Genomic DNA, 14,139 nt, shown 5'->3' with positions numbered 1-14,139 from the left:
AAGTTTGGCCAGTGGGAGCCCCTTTCAAGCTGACTCTTGTTTCCTTTTGATATGCCCCCCCTCCGCTTTTGAGTCCCTCTTTTTTAAAGGTCATATGAAAGAAGTAAACACTGCCTAATCTATTGAGATTCACGAATACTGTTAAGACTTCTATCTCATCCTGGAATTGCCTGACATTAAAGAAAGTATAAGTTGGTTGTGTTTTTTAAGTATTTAGTTTTCGTGAATTATAATCATTTTATCCCTTCATTTTCCCCACCCCTCTCTTTTTTCTGTTAACAGTTGGGCAGAGAGACACTGAAAGTGTGAGTGAGAGAGACTCAGATAAAGAGATGGCCGCCAACTCAGCAGTTGTTCAAGACATCACAAAGGATGGGCCAGAGGAAACACCTGAAATAATTGAGCAGATTCCTTCTTCAGAAAGCAATTTAGAGGAGCTAACACAACCTGCTGAGTCCCAGACTAACGACGTTGGATTTAAAAAGGTGTTTAAGTTTGTTGGCTTTAAATTCACTGTGAAAAAGGATAAGAATGAGAAGTCTGACGGTGTCCGATTACTCACTGTCAGAAAAGATGAAGGCGAAGGGACAGGAGAGTCGGATGGGGCCGGCGACCACCAAGAGCCCAGCCGGGACACTGGAGAAGCAACAGCCAAAGAAAACGAACTGACACAATCTACAGAGAAGCCCGAAGAGACTGGGAAACACGAGCAGAGTGACACAGACGTTTCTCTGCCAGCTGAGTCTGGTCAAGCAGCAGAGGAAGCCAAAGATGGAGAAGAAAAACAAGAAAAAGAACCCACCAAATCTCCAGACTCTCCGACCAGTCCGATGGCCAGTGAAACGGCATCGCCCTTCAAAAAATTCTTCACTCAAGGTTGGGCCGGCTGGCGAAAAAAGACCAGTTTCAGGAAGCCAAAGGAGGATGAGCTAGTAGAAGCTTCAGAGAAGAGAAAGGAACAAGAGCCAGAAAGAGCAGACACAGAAGGAAATGAGAAGAGAGAAGATAGTGCTGAGGAACGGGCCACCTCTGAACAACCACACCCACAGGAGGCCACAGACAGCGCCAGTGATGCCAGAATACCAGCTGAATGTGAACAGGTGGAGCTGCCTTCGGAAGGTCAAGTGCAAGGATTTCCTGAGGAGAAATCTGCCCCTTTAGCATCAGAAGTATTCGATGAAAAAGTAGAGATCGTTGCAGAAGTCCACGTTAGCACCACCGAGAAGAAAACAGAAGAGCAGGAGGGTGAGGTGGAAGAAATAGAACAGCCCTTGCCCACTGAAAAATTGCTTGAAACCAATGCCGAACTTCAGGAAGCGGCACCTGCCGAAGAGCTGGTGAAGACCAAAGCCGTGTGTGCCCCTGGAGGGGACCATCCCCAGCCAGCCGAACCAAGTCCGGACGACAGAGCGTTGTCCACACACCCCGAAGGCATCATGAGTGAGGCGGAAATGCTGTCATCGCAAGAGAGAGTTAAAGTCCAAGGAAGCCCTTTAAAGAAACTGTTCACTAGCACTGGCTTAAAAAAGCTTTCTGGAAAGAAACAGAAAGCGAAAAGAGGAGGAGGAGATGAAGAGTCAGGAGAACACCAGCAAGTCGCAGCAGAATCTCCGGATAGTACAGACGAGCAGAAGGGCGAGAGCTCGGCTTCATCCCCCGACGAGCCCGAGGAGATCACGTGTCTGGAGAAGGGCATCGCGGATCCGCCCCAGGAGGGCGAGGGCGAGGAAGGGAGCACCTCTGATGGGGAAAAGAAGAGAGAGGGGATCACTCCCTGGGCGTCTTTCAAAAAGATGGTGACGCCCAAGAAGCGCGTTAGGAGGCTCTCCGAAAGTGACAAAGAAGACGAGTTGGAAAAGGTGAAGAGCGCCACCTTGTCATCCACGGAGAGCGCAGCCTCCGAAATGCAAGAGGATGGAAGAGGCCACGGGGAGGAGCAGAAGCCCGAAGAACCGAAGCGCAAGGTCGACACTTCAGTGTCTTGGGAAGCTTTAATTTGCGTGGGATCCTCCAAGAAAAGAGCAAGGAAAGCATCATCTTCCGATGAGGAAGGGGCGCCGAAACCGACGGGCGGAGAAGGCCAAAAACCAGACGAAGCGGGAAAGGACAGAGAAGCGGGCCCGGATGCCCCGCTCGCGAGTTCCCAGGAGCATGATCAAGCGCAGGGAAGCTCCTCGCCCGAGCAGGCGGGGAGCCCCTCCGAAGGGGAGGGCGTTTCCACCTGGGAGTCGTTCAAAAGATTAGTCACTGCACGAAAAAAATCGAAGTCAAAACTGGAAGAGAAAAACGAAGACTCTGGAGCCGGAACCGGTGTAGAACATTCAGCTTCTGAGGTCGAACCTGGGAAAGAAGAGTCTTGGGTTTCAATTAAGAAGTTTATTCCCGGGCGAAGGAAGAAAAGGTCAGATGGGAAACAAGAGCAGACCGCCATCGAAGATACGGGGCCAGCAGAGGCCACCGAAGATGATGCCGACGTCCCAGCCGTAATCCCTCTGTCTGAGTACGACGCAGTGGAAAGGGAGAAAATGGAAGCACAGGAAGCCAGAAAAAGTGAGGAGAGGCCTGAACGACAGGTAGCGGTTTACGTCTCAGAGGAAGTCAGTAAGAGTCTGGTTCACAGACTGGTTGTGGCTGACATTGACGGAGCGAGGGCCGTGACCAGTATCGAAGAAAGGTCGCCTTCTTGGATATCTGCTTCGGTGACAGAACCTCTCGAACAAGAAGTCGACGAAGCCAAACCACCAGCCGGGCAGGTGTTTGAAAGAGAAGGCATCGCAGAGGAAACTCCCATCGTTACCAAAACTCTGCCCCAGAGCCAAGATGCCGGTGATGACACGATCATTAGTGAGGTGGAATTAACTTCTGAAGCTGTGACCGCTGCAGAGACCACCGAGGCATTTTGTGCTGAAGAAGCAACCGAAGCCTCCGGTGCCGAAGAGACCACCGACATGGTTTCGGCTGTTTCCCAGTTAACCGACTCTCCGGACACCACAGAGGAAGCAACACCAGTTCAGGAGGTGGAAGATGTGCCAGACATGGAAGACCAGCGGAGGCGAACTCAAGAGGTCCTGCAGGCGGTCGCAGAAAAAGTCAGAGGAGACTCACAGCTGCCTGACACCAGAGGGCCAGAAGACACCATTCAGACAATGCAGAAGGCAGGATCGAAAAAGCTGGAGAAGGTGGAAGAGGCGGAAGAGGATTCTCCAGTGCTGGATCTCAAGCAGGAGACGGATGTAGTGTTGAAAGTACAGGTAGAAGAAACTAAAGCTGAGGATTTGACACAAGGGAAGGTAATCGTTCGGGCCACCCCAGAGCACGCTGCAGACGTTCCTCAAGTCACAGAGAGTGTAGAGTCCAGTGAGCTTACGGCCGCTTGTCAACCTGAAACCTTGGTTGGGGTAAAGTCAGAGATTATACTGCAACACGCTGTTGCCCCTGACTCGGCTGAAACACTTACAGACAGTGAGACCAACGGAAGCACCCCGGTGGCAGATTTTGAAGCTCTCCATATAACACAGCAAGACAAGATCACGGAAATCCACAAAGATAAGGAGGCTGCATCTGTTACACAGTCACAGGTCACAGCAGCAGAGGCAGTTCCTGCGCCTAAAGAGATGCCTCCAGCACCTTCTGGTTTTCAATCCCAGGAAGACCGTGGAGAACATTCAAAATTGGAAGAGGCTCTAGACCATACAGATAAAGAGGTATCCGTGGAAACGATACTCATTCTTTCAAAGACTGAGGTGATTCAAGGGGCTGGCCAGTTTGCAGATGAGGATACCAAAGACGTACCATCTGTTGAAGGGCCTGAGGTGTCTGCAGACACAGAAATGACAGTCGATGAGAAAGAGATCATTGAAGTTGCCCTGAAAGATGAAGCTACTCCAGAAGCTGAATTTCAAAAGAATGGTTTTAAGCTCCAGAGTCCTGCTCAGTCTCTCCCAACCCCACTGGAGAGAGAGATGGTAGTTCAAGCAGAAAGGCAGGACGTGGAAGCAAAGCTAACCCGAGTGAGTGAAGAGAAACTTGAGCAAACACCAGCCGAAGAGCTCGCTAAACCACCAGCTCAGACTACCCACGTGACCGTCGCAGACGGGGGAAAGGGAGCTACCAGTTTTGAAGAAAGTTCTCGGTTAGTTCAAGAGGAAGTAGTATGCACAGAAATTCAAGTTCAAAGCTCCGAGGCATCATTGCCTCTAACAGCGGTGGCAGTGGAAGAGAACATCTCAGGAGAAACTGTCAAGATTTTAGAAACAGCTGGAACTTTGGAGTCTGCAGATGCACATTTCGTACTGGAAGAGAAATCAGTAAAAGATGAAGCCTTTCCTGCTCAGCTGGGGGAAGATGCAGTGCCTGTGGGGACTGAGTCTCAGGCAGAATCATCACCAGTAATGGTATCTGCTACCCCTGAGAAAGGCACCAGTGCTGACCTGGAACAAGATCAAACCACATCACAGAAAGAGAAGTCAGAGGAAGAAGGTGAGCAGGTTAGTCGTCGGGAAGTCAGAGTGACAGAAACAGGAGAGGAAGATTTAAAGGCTGAAAATGAGATTCTGAAACTTCAGACTGAGAGCTGTAAACTTGTACAGAACGTCATTCAGACAGCCGTTGACCAGTTAGTAAGTGTAGAAGAAACAGCCACTGACGGCCGGACACCGGCCCAACTGATGAAAGCTGACAACCAGGAAGCCGGGCAGGAAGTTGAAAAAGAAGAAAGGGAATTTCAGGCCTCTGTAGAGGATGAAACACTAATTACCACTGGAGCCAAAGAGGAGTCCGCACTCGCCACCGTGGAACAGACACACTCAGATCTTTCCAGAGACGTGAACGGAGCTTCAGAAGAGATCACCACCCGTGAGGCCAAGAGTTCCGGTGTAAGTGACCAGCAGCTTGAAGAGGGAATCCTCCCAGCCCCGGAGAAGAGAGAAGCGACCGGAACAAAATCTGTGCTGGAAGACGATCGTGCTGGGTTGGGAGAAAGAATAGGGAAGTCGCTGTCTGAATCCCAGGAAGATGAAAAAGGTGATGATTACTTTGCAAATCAAACTTCAGCCCTGGAAGATGCTGAGGCCTTGGGAGGCCTAACCAAAGAGTCCCCAGATGCAAATGGACCAAAACTACAAGAGAAAGAAATCGAATTTCATGAAGTAGAAGAGCATAGCGAGTCAGAAAAAGAGATCAAAACACAAACACAGGAGGAGGCACAGAAACAAGGGAGAGAACCAGAAACATCAGAACTTACAGAATCCTAAAACATCGTGTAAGTAAGCTTCCATTTCTTCTTAAATTTTCCCTGTAAGTACTTGAGATCTTGCTCCCTGACATATGTCATCAATTTGGCTAGAATAGACTTTGAAAAAACTCAAATACATAAAATAATTTTTTTCCTCTTTAATGCCATTTGATGGCAAATTGGTTATAAGAGAAGTAGTTAAATAATTGTGGTTTTATGCAGAATATTTGATTGGAGAAGTAACTATCAATTGAACTTAGGAGATCTGGGTTAGTTTTTTTTTTTTTCTCATTGAAATACCATTCAGTCTTATTGGTATCATGGGAATAATGATTTCATTTTACCCCCAATGCGACTGCTTTCAAAGAAAATAAAGGAGCATGTGTGTGCACACAAGTGTGTATTTGTGTGTGCGTTTGGCCAAAGACTTGAGAAATAACACTGTGCTCACTCAGCCCCATACCAACTACTCTTGAATTTTTAAAAAAATAACTAGACGCCCAAAGTAGGTTTATATTACAGTGCTTGAAATTTAGTTTATAGCTCTGTAGAAAATAAATGGATTTTCCCCCAGCAGTATTCACAAATGTTAAAAAATTCCATCCAGTGCCTGTGATGAACTTGACTGTTGGTATTAGGGAGCCGCTGACGTAGGATTGAGGTCACCGAGCATACTGTTAGGGCCCCTCACTCTCTTTCTTACAGAATTAAACTGTGGTGTTGGGGCTCTGGTGGCCGCGGCTCACCTTCACAGCTCTTCTGTTGTTATATAAATGAGGGAGGAAACGATTTTTACTTTTTGTTCTTTATTCTCCAGTTACACTCGTGTATTTGCAAGACCGGAATGTGAAGCCAAGAAGTAGAAGAAAATGCTGCTGATGAGACTCAAGACCAACGTTTGAGAACTTTGAGAAGCGAAGAACAGGCACATCAATGGATCTCATTTCGAGAGAACGCCGACAATCCTGAGGCTTCGTCAGGAGCTATGACCACCTAACGTTTCCTCTTTTCAAGACCACCCTGTCGTTTTTCCCTTAATACCATATAATGTTTCTCATTTAAGGTTCTAAATTCCTAACCTGGTACTGGAATTGGCAATACCTAGTTCAACTTCTCAAACTGGATATCGTTTTTTATGTATTTATGTGTATGTTTTAAGTAATCTTCCTCCTGTATCTATTGTATATTTTTTTCTTAATGTTTAAGGAAATGCGCAGTATAGAACATTTCTTTTGTATCACACATTATATGACGGGGCACGTAGCCATGGTGGAGCCTTGGGAAGCTTTAAGCCTCCGTTATAACCTGTGAAAACAGAGCTTCCTAGAAATAACATTCCGGATCAGAAACTACAATCCTTATTTTAAAATTCACTAGGAATTAGGTCCATGTTTAGTATCACTCCAAAACTGGTCACTTTCCTATTACGCACAGTGTGCTAAAAATAAAAAACGCGCTTTTTTTTTTTGGAAACATACAGAATGTTCCATAGTTACTGTGATAGTTTTCTTTCTAGCCCAGTGGTGGAGGTTCGAAGGAAGTGTTTTCAGTAGCGGATTAACTTTAAGTTTTTTCCTCCTAATCGTTATGGTTGTTTGGACAGATGAGTATGCTTAATCCTGAGGCAAAGTAGTTAAATGTTTTTCATACTCTCAAGAAAAGAACTGACTTTTAAGTTTTTGATCCTATTCTTACATGCTGCACCACATTCACACACAGCGTGAAGTAAGTCAGGTTCTTTACAAATGGTATTTTGATAGATGCTGGATTTCGTCGGTGCCATACTTGTGCCCACTCTTTTAAGAATAATGTTGCATTATGTTCATATGGATAAATTGTGATTTGACAACCGGTTTAAATAAAATATTTGCTTCACTTAGATTTGCTGGTTTTATTAGATACTAGGAAGCCTGGGACATATGTTTACTGCATTCTAAAAGCAGAATAACATGGAACTGTTATGTAGTCGCTGTCTGATGTCACCACTTTATACCTGTTTGAGTGTAAGAGGAAGTCATAGCAGAGAGGTATCTGTCAGAATAAACCAGGAGCTTTTCAGGTTGACGGTATTGATACAATGCTACCATCTTGTGGTGTCTTCCTGAAAAGGTCAATTTTCTGTGTTAATATTTGTTAATGACTAATGTTTCTAGAAAGAAATTTTAAGAAGACTTAACAGGAAAAATGCCTTGCCTAACAAGTGATCTTGGAATTTTTTTTAATGTTAAAATGATTTATGATTCTTGCTAATACGTAAATGATTCAAACAGTTGCCACGCAAAGCACAGTCACCTATCTACCATAAAATTCCACTTTTTTACATGTAGAACTGACCTGGCATATATACTTCCTAAACTTTACTCAAACTCATCACTCCAGTTTGAGAACTTAATTTTGACTGCTGGTTACTGATTTTAAAACATAACATTCTAGAAAGACTAGAATAGTCTTATAGCAGAAAGGTAATTTTCTGTTAAAACTGGAAAGTAGTTTCTCTTACACCCACAAATCTGACTACAATAAAAAATTGGCTACAGTAGAAAGACACCTCATAATAGTGTACGTACGGCCTTGTGGTTGGAAAACATTTAATATCCTTTTAGGAGTTACTCTCAAATATAACCACCTGTGATTAATTAGTAAACTTTAAAATCCCCAAATTAAAAAAAAAAAAAAACAAAAAAAACCCCTATGATCTAAATAGCTTTCTTTTGCCAACTTGAGACTTAAAAGTGCTGGTGTCAATTTTTGGAGATGACAGCAATTTGTAAGGAGTTTATGATAGTGCCAAATATTGACTTAACTTACTTTTCCATTGACTTCCTCTATGCAGGAGAAACTTTGTGCTATTTTGCACAGATGAAAGATTTGTGTAGTTTGTGGTAAACAGATTTTTGGTTTAAATTCCATCCTGCTACGTCATCCCATTTGTATTGACGTGATCAGGTCATCACAATTGGTCTTATGGTGGTAGTTGCTTCATGACTGATTTTCATACTAATATCTGGATGTGCCCTGGATTATTTCTGTACAAGCTCTGTACCTGTGTCCATTAAGCAACATTGTTTTATTAAGAAGAGGAATGCAATTAACAGGAGCATGAACTATAATTCTGTATTATAATACTCAAGCTGCCGTTAATTTAGGAAATTCGTAACCAAGTGTAAACTGCAGAAATTGGAGCAAGTGCCTAAATTTTGCTATTTTTGGCATTACTGTGGAACCATGTACAATAGAAAGCAATGCAAGATTTGTAAACTCTTACCACTTGTAATCGAGGCCTATTAAATGTTCCCCTTCGGGTTATTTTGCTAATGGTACAGGAGTTGCCTCTGTCTACACATATACGTTGTTCCAGAAATTTCCTTTGATATTTGGAACTACAGATGGTCAAGGGCTGAAATTTTTAGCTTTCAGTGTAAGCTTCAAGCCTAGCAGTTTTCTTTAATCTGAGACTATTTGATTCCTAGTTCTGTTTGGAGGCAAATTTTCATTTATCTAAATAAAATGCAACCTAATTAAATGCCATGGATTTTCTTTCTGTAATTTCACCTTAATTCTGTTTCTATTCCTTTTCTCTTTACTGCGGTGATATTCGTCGCACATTTAACTTCTGCTTTTAACTATTTAGCCATCCTTTGCGACACTGTCCACAGAGCATCGTGGGAGTTTGGAATGTATGGGATATGTATAAATACTCAAAAGTCTCATCGGTGATTCTTAACTCTTTTGGTCAGGGGCCCCTTTAATAGGAATCTTATTAAACCTCTGGATGACCTCCCAACTCCCCTAAATGAACAGTTTTATTTACAGTTTTTGGATAGTCACACACCTATTCTGCAATCCCAACCAACAACCCAAACTGGAGTTAGAAACACCTTATCCAACTCTGCCTGAAAGGAAATCAACACAGTCCAAGGATTCCAGGTAGTAAGAGGCTGGAACCTGAACCAAACCAATGCCAGTTAACTTCAAGGTTACACGATGATTCATTTCCGGTGTGATTCTGGAAATGGATCTGCCGGACAGCCTGGCACAGTCTCTGTGTAAATGTAAGTTTCTCCTCCGCCAATTCCGTACCATCTCCCGCCTAGACCACCGGAACTAGGGGAATGAACTGGGGCCTACTTTTACATATGAGGAAGTTGAGACTTAGATCACCAGCTTTTAAGTGATATAACAGGGTTTGGCTAAGGTGACCAGGGCTTGGGGATGGCATGGTGGTGAAGATAACCATGATTTTTTCTTTAATGCTGTCACAGTTTAGAAATCAACCCCCCCCCTTTTTTTTGATATGTAAATATTACTGACACCCTCTCAGTGTTCCACTCTGCAATTTCATGACATTGCTTACTTTTCCATTGCTTGTTGACGTTAAATTTTTTTACACCAGAGGGGAAGTATTAACATCTAACTTCTCAAAAGAAGCTTCACTATCACACTCGTCTGGGGAGACCAGAGGTAGAGTACCATTTTCTAAATGATGGAATTAGACCCCAAGGTGGTTTTTTTTTTTTCCCCACAACAGGATATTGAGTACTAAAGCCTGGCTCTGACTCAACCCTGTGCTTTTTCTTCTGTTTGTTCTCATCAAATAACTTGGTAAAATTAATGAGCACAGAGGAAATACTATCAATTAGGCTAACGTAGAAACCACATTGTGTTTGCTCGCTCTTATTTCTGTTAGTCTTATGAGCTCACCTGATTCCTGGAAAAGCAGGTGGGTTGCCTCTAGAACTTGAAACCTGAACACAATTTGGGTTCTTTTTAAAGACTTTACAGAAGTAATACTGCAGAGCTGGCCATTTTAAGGAATGAAATTAATCCTGAAATTATTAAAATGGTTTAGCAGGGAAGTGGTGCTATCTATCCTAAGCTTGTGATTCCCAAGACAGTGTTGGGGGTTGGGACACTGCCTCACTCTAATCCCCTGCAGAGGTTTGGTTATCACAATGGCTAGGGTGTTAATAGAATTTAATGAGGGCCACAGATGCTTGTGATTCCGCAAGGCCCAGGATAGCCCTTCCTAAGGAAGGATTTTCTCCCTTAAAAGCCAGTACACCTAGAGAACTGCTTCCAACTTCCAGAGAATTAAAGACTGGAGATTGAGAAGAGACTAGCTAATACGTTCTAATAATACAGGTAAGAGCTGATAATGGCCTGTATTAAAGTAGTGGCAGTTTGGCTGCAGAGATGTAGGTGAGATCAGGTGACGTTAGGAGGTAGAATCAACAAGACAGGATACCTGATTATCTGTCATGAGAACAGTGCAGGGTGAGTTTCTGGATTGCCAACCTGGATATGGAGCCATGGGCTGGGGAGATATTAGTTTTGGAAATGTTCAATTTGAGAGGCTTATGACCTCTCCTAGGGTCAATGCAGAATGGGGAGCTGGATATATGGGTTTTACAAACAGCAAAACTTTCAGGACAGAGAGACATCAGCGGCTCTTCTGTGTTCCTAACGTCCTTAGAGACACAGAAAGGAAAATAACCTGTACAGGATCTTTGCAACATTTCTTAAAATCTCATGCACAGACTTTGGTGATTAGGAAAGATGAGGCTTTAGGTTTACTTACCCTGTCACAGCAGCTTCCTCATTTCAGAATTATAACTAAATACTTCACCAGATTTTTTCTGTTGTGAAAGTGTTTTATAAACTAGAATGCAAAATGCACCGTAATGCATTAATATTAGTAATTAGAAGAGAAGGAGAAATTTTAATAAAATTGTCCACCAGAAGCAATGTTGTGACTGCTGATGACTGTTATGTCCTTGAATATCTTGATGGATTCGGAATGACATTTAGCTTCCTAAAATTTCATAAATACACACCTTATTCAGAAGTACTCTTTTTTTTTAAGAGAGGAAACGTGCACTTCATGTCATTTGCATTTCTTTTCTCTCCTCCTCTCCCTGTTACCCTTCCGGCATTTGTGCCCTGTTCCCCAGGGACATCCAAGGGGTGGAGGATTCTGGTTGGGCGGGGCCCACCTGCAGTCTCTTCTGTCACTCCCAAGGCCCCCAGACCTTGGATCAGTCAGGCTCCCGATTCTCTCCAGCTGGCTGCTTCTGATCTGTGGCTGCTTCCCGGCATTTCTAACTGAAGAGATAATTCTTTAGTCCATCTTTTTTTCGCTAACAAAAAATTATAAAAATAAATGTAAACAGCTAGGAAGGATTTCCGAGGCAGTGTGATGGTAGCAGGAAGGGTTCTGCACTGGAAAACCTGGGCTCTGCAATCGCCACTGAGTAGCTGTAGGAGCCTGGTCCATGACCCAACACCATTTTGGGTCATCCAGATAAAATCATATATCCATTTGGGGACGGATCCTCCAGACCCGTCCTCTCCTATAGTAAGGAAGACCGTCTAAGTGGCCCCAGAAACCACATAGGGTAGGTATTTGGGGACTTTTCTGTGCTTACAGGTTAACAAGGGCATTTAGAATGCGAACAGGAAGGTTTAGAATAAATCCCAGGGTCTCTCAAACATCTTCTATGGGTTCATGCACCAATCTATGTTGCACATGCCTCATGATGGAGCACCTTGCTTCAAAGAAAAATAAGCTGCTAGAAATGGCACAGATCCCTTTCTAGCCCTTTATTAGCTTCCCCGGTTATTATAATTCTGAGAGGAAAGTAGAACCAAGAAAGGACAGTAATATTACAACGTAATTATATAGCAATGCTGTGGTTCTCAAAATGTGGCTACTGGCAACATCATCATTGGGGAACCTGTTCAAAATGCAAATTCTTGGGCCCACCCTGGACCGACTGCGTCGGACACTCTGGGGGCGGGGCCTGTCGTGTTTTATCAAGCTCTCCAGGGGATTCTGACCGGCTTAAGTTTTAGGACCACTGTAGTAATATAAGGCTATAAAAACAGATTTAAGTTAATTCCCTCAACAGCAGAACAAATAGGTTTACAGTTGAAAAAGCTTTCTCCTCCCTGACCTCCCGCACCCCCGCCCCATCATCCATCCACAGGCCGCTCGCGCATTTGGGAAAATACCATTTGCGTCACGTGGGGATTTGAATCTCGGCTGTCTTTAACCTCAGAAATGTCACTTCTGTGGGCCTCCCTCAGTTTCCTTCGCTGTGAACATGGGACACACGTCCCACGCGGGGGTTGGGAGGAGTAAACGTTAGCACGGAGCACACAGACGCCCAGTGCAGGACCTCGCTTTCCCCACCATTCAGCCCCAGTTGACAACGCATTCTGTACAAGACGCGATCTTCACAACCGCCGGGGACTTGGGCCAGGGCAGGTGTTGTATATTTCCCAGAGAATAGCACAAACTTCATTCAAGAATTTAATAACTCTTTATGTTCAAAAACATTTTGATTTGCTTGAGAGAATGAAACCACAGAATACCATTTCATCCGGGTTCATTTTTTTCACACTAAAGAGTCTGTCTAATTTTTATTTAGAGAGCTATTAACAGTTTAGTTGATATTCTTCCAGTTGAGTTTAAGGAGTTCTTTCTAGAAAAGACAGATTCATCGATCTGTCTTAACAGAATTAACTTTTTACTTTCTTAAAGGTTGCTAAGCCTAAATCTTTCTTGCTTGCAAGTAACGTATAGTGGTAATTTGTTCTAGACAAAAATGGAGGGCTGAAACAAAGGGAAAAAATGCAATTTAAGTATTTTGAGGGTTCTGAAAATTATCATGAAAATGCTAAGTGAACCTGAAGAACAAGTTTCAATTTATTACAATCAGCTACTCTCCCCATACGAAAAATTGTCTTAGAATTCATTCCAAGTGAATTCGTGAAGAGTGCTGCCCCTCCCCCACCAAATTCCCAGCCAAATTGCCGAAGGTACCACACCAACCTCCTCACCCATCCTTCTAAGTGCCATTTCTTTCCACACATAGCAATTCCGTGTTTCACCTGACTGAGGCCTGATCTTTTGAATGAAAGGGTTCATTTCGGATGCTTTGGCTCTTTTCCTTACTTACAAGGTGAAGTTTCAAAAAACAATAGTGGACAGTTCCTATGACTAGCCAGGTGAAGGTTTGGGGTCCACTCTACTCTCCATACTTCTGGCATTATCCAAAGCTGCCTTATTTATTTACATTATTGAAAAATAATTGACAAGTATCTTTAAATGGCAATGCTTTCTTCTCATTAAAGTCATATTCCTTATGGTAAAAGACAATCCTCCAGTACTATACAAAACCTATGTTTTAGCAACATTTGTTGAATGAGTCACTTTTTAATTTCCTCTATGAAAGGAAAAATAATAGAACCAGTGGCATTAATAAGAACTAGTCCAAGAATGCCTGCTCCAATGAATCCTGAAGCTTAGGTGTTCAGGTTACTCGTACCCAACTGAAATTTCCGAAGCTTATTTAAATTGGTACCATTAGAAAGTCAGAATAGTTGAATGTATAACCTCTTGGGGTTAAACATGCGTGGAGCATTCCAGGGTAGCTTGGGTAGGCTTCCTTATCTGTATCCAGCTGTTTTGTGCAGGTCTGTCACAGTGATGGAGGCGGCCACTCGTTGGTGCTGAGAGTCCCTGCATCCCACACATGATGCGTAGCTGAATGCAGTGCCTGCCCTTCCTCTCCATCGAGTCTCTGGAAACGCACTGGGGCTGGCTGGCATCTTGCCCTCACCCCCTTTCTCCTCACCCACCAGATCCCTTGTGATCACCATGACTTTCTGGTCTTCGAGACCCTGCCTTTTTGGTTGCATCCCACGTCCCTTTGGAGGCTGCCTGGGGGTGGTGTGGAGGGCCGTGGGGGCATGCCCTGATTTCTTCCTTTCGTGGATACTCAGGGAAGTTAATTTGGCATGACTCTCATCTAAACTGGGAGATGTGAATATAGCTTTATAAAAGAGAAATCAGCATGAAATTCATATCATCTTTAGGTAAATACTCCTTGGCTTCTTTTTCT

General features: G+C 43.7%; 1 protein-coding gene across 1 annotated transcript in view; it reads left to right on the top strand.

The window, feature by feature from the left end:
• The window catches only part of AKAP12 (A-kinase anchoring protein 12), a 40,178-nt gene extending 31,417 nt beyond the window's left edge, over nt 1-8,761 (top strand). The window contains exons 3-4 of the mRNA XM_015592371.2: nt 283-5,260; nt 6,051-8,761. Coding sequence (XP_015447857.1) covers nt 283-5,252 — 4,970 coding nt within the window. The 3' untranslated portion in view covers nt 5,253-5,260; nt 6,051-8,761. The remainder of the gene's footprint in view (nt 1-282; nt 5,261-6,050) is intronic.
• The last annotated feature ends 5,378 nt before the right edge of the window (nt 8,762-14,139 follow it).

The sequence above is a fragment of the Pteropus alecto genome, unplaced genomic scaffold (genome assembly GCF_000325575.1).
Source record: "Pteropus alecto unplaced genomic scaffold, ASM32557v1 scaffold176, whole genome shotgun sequence".
Taxonomy (NCBI): domain Eukaryota; kingdom Metazoa; phylum Chordata; class Mammalia; order Chiroptera; family Pteropodidae; genus Pteropus; species Pteropus alecto.
This window is presented reverse-complemented; position numbering and strand designations above follow the sequence as displayed.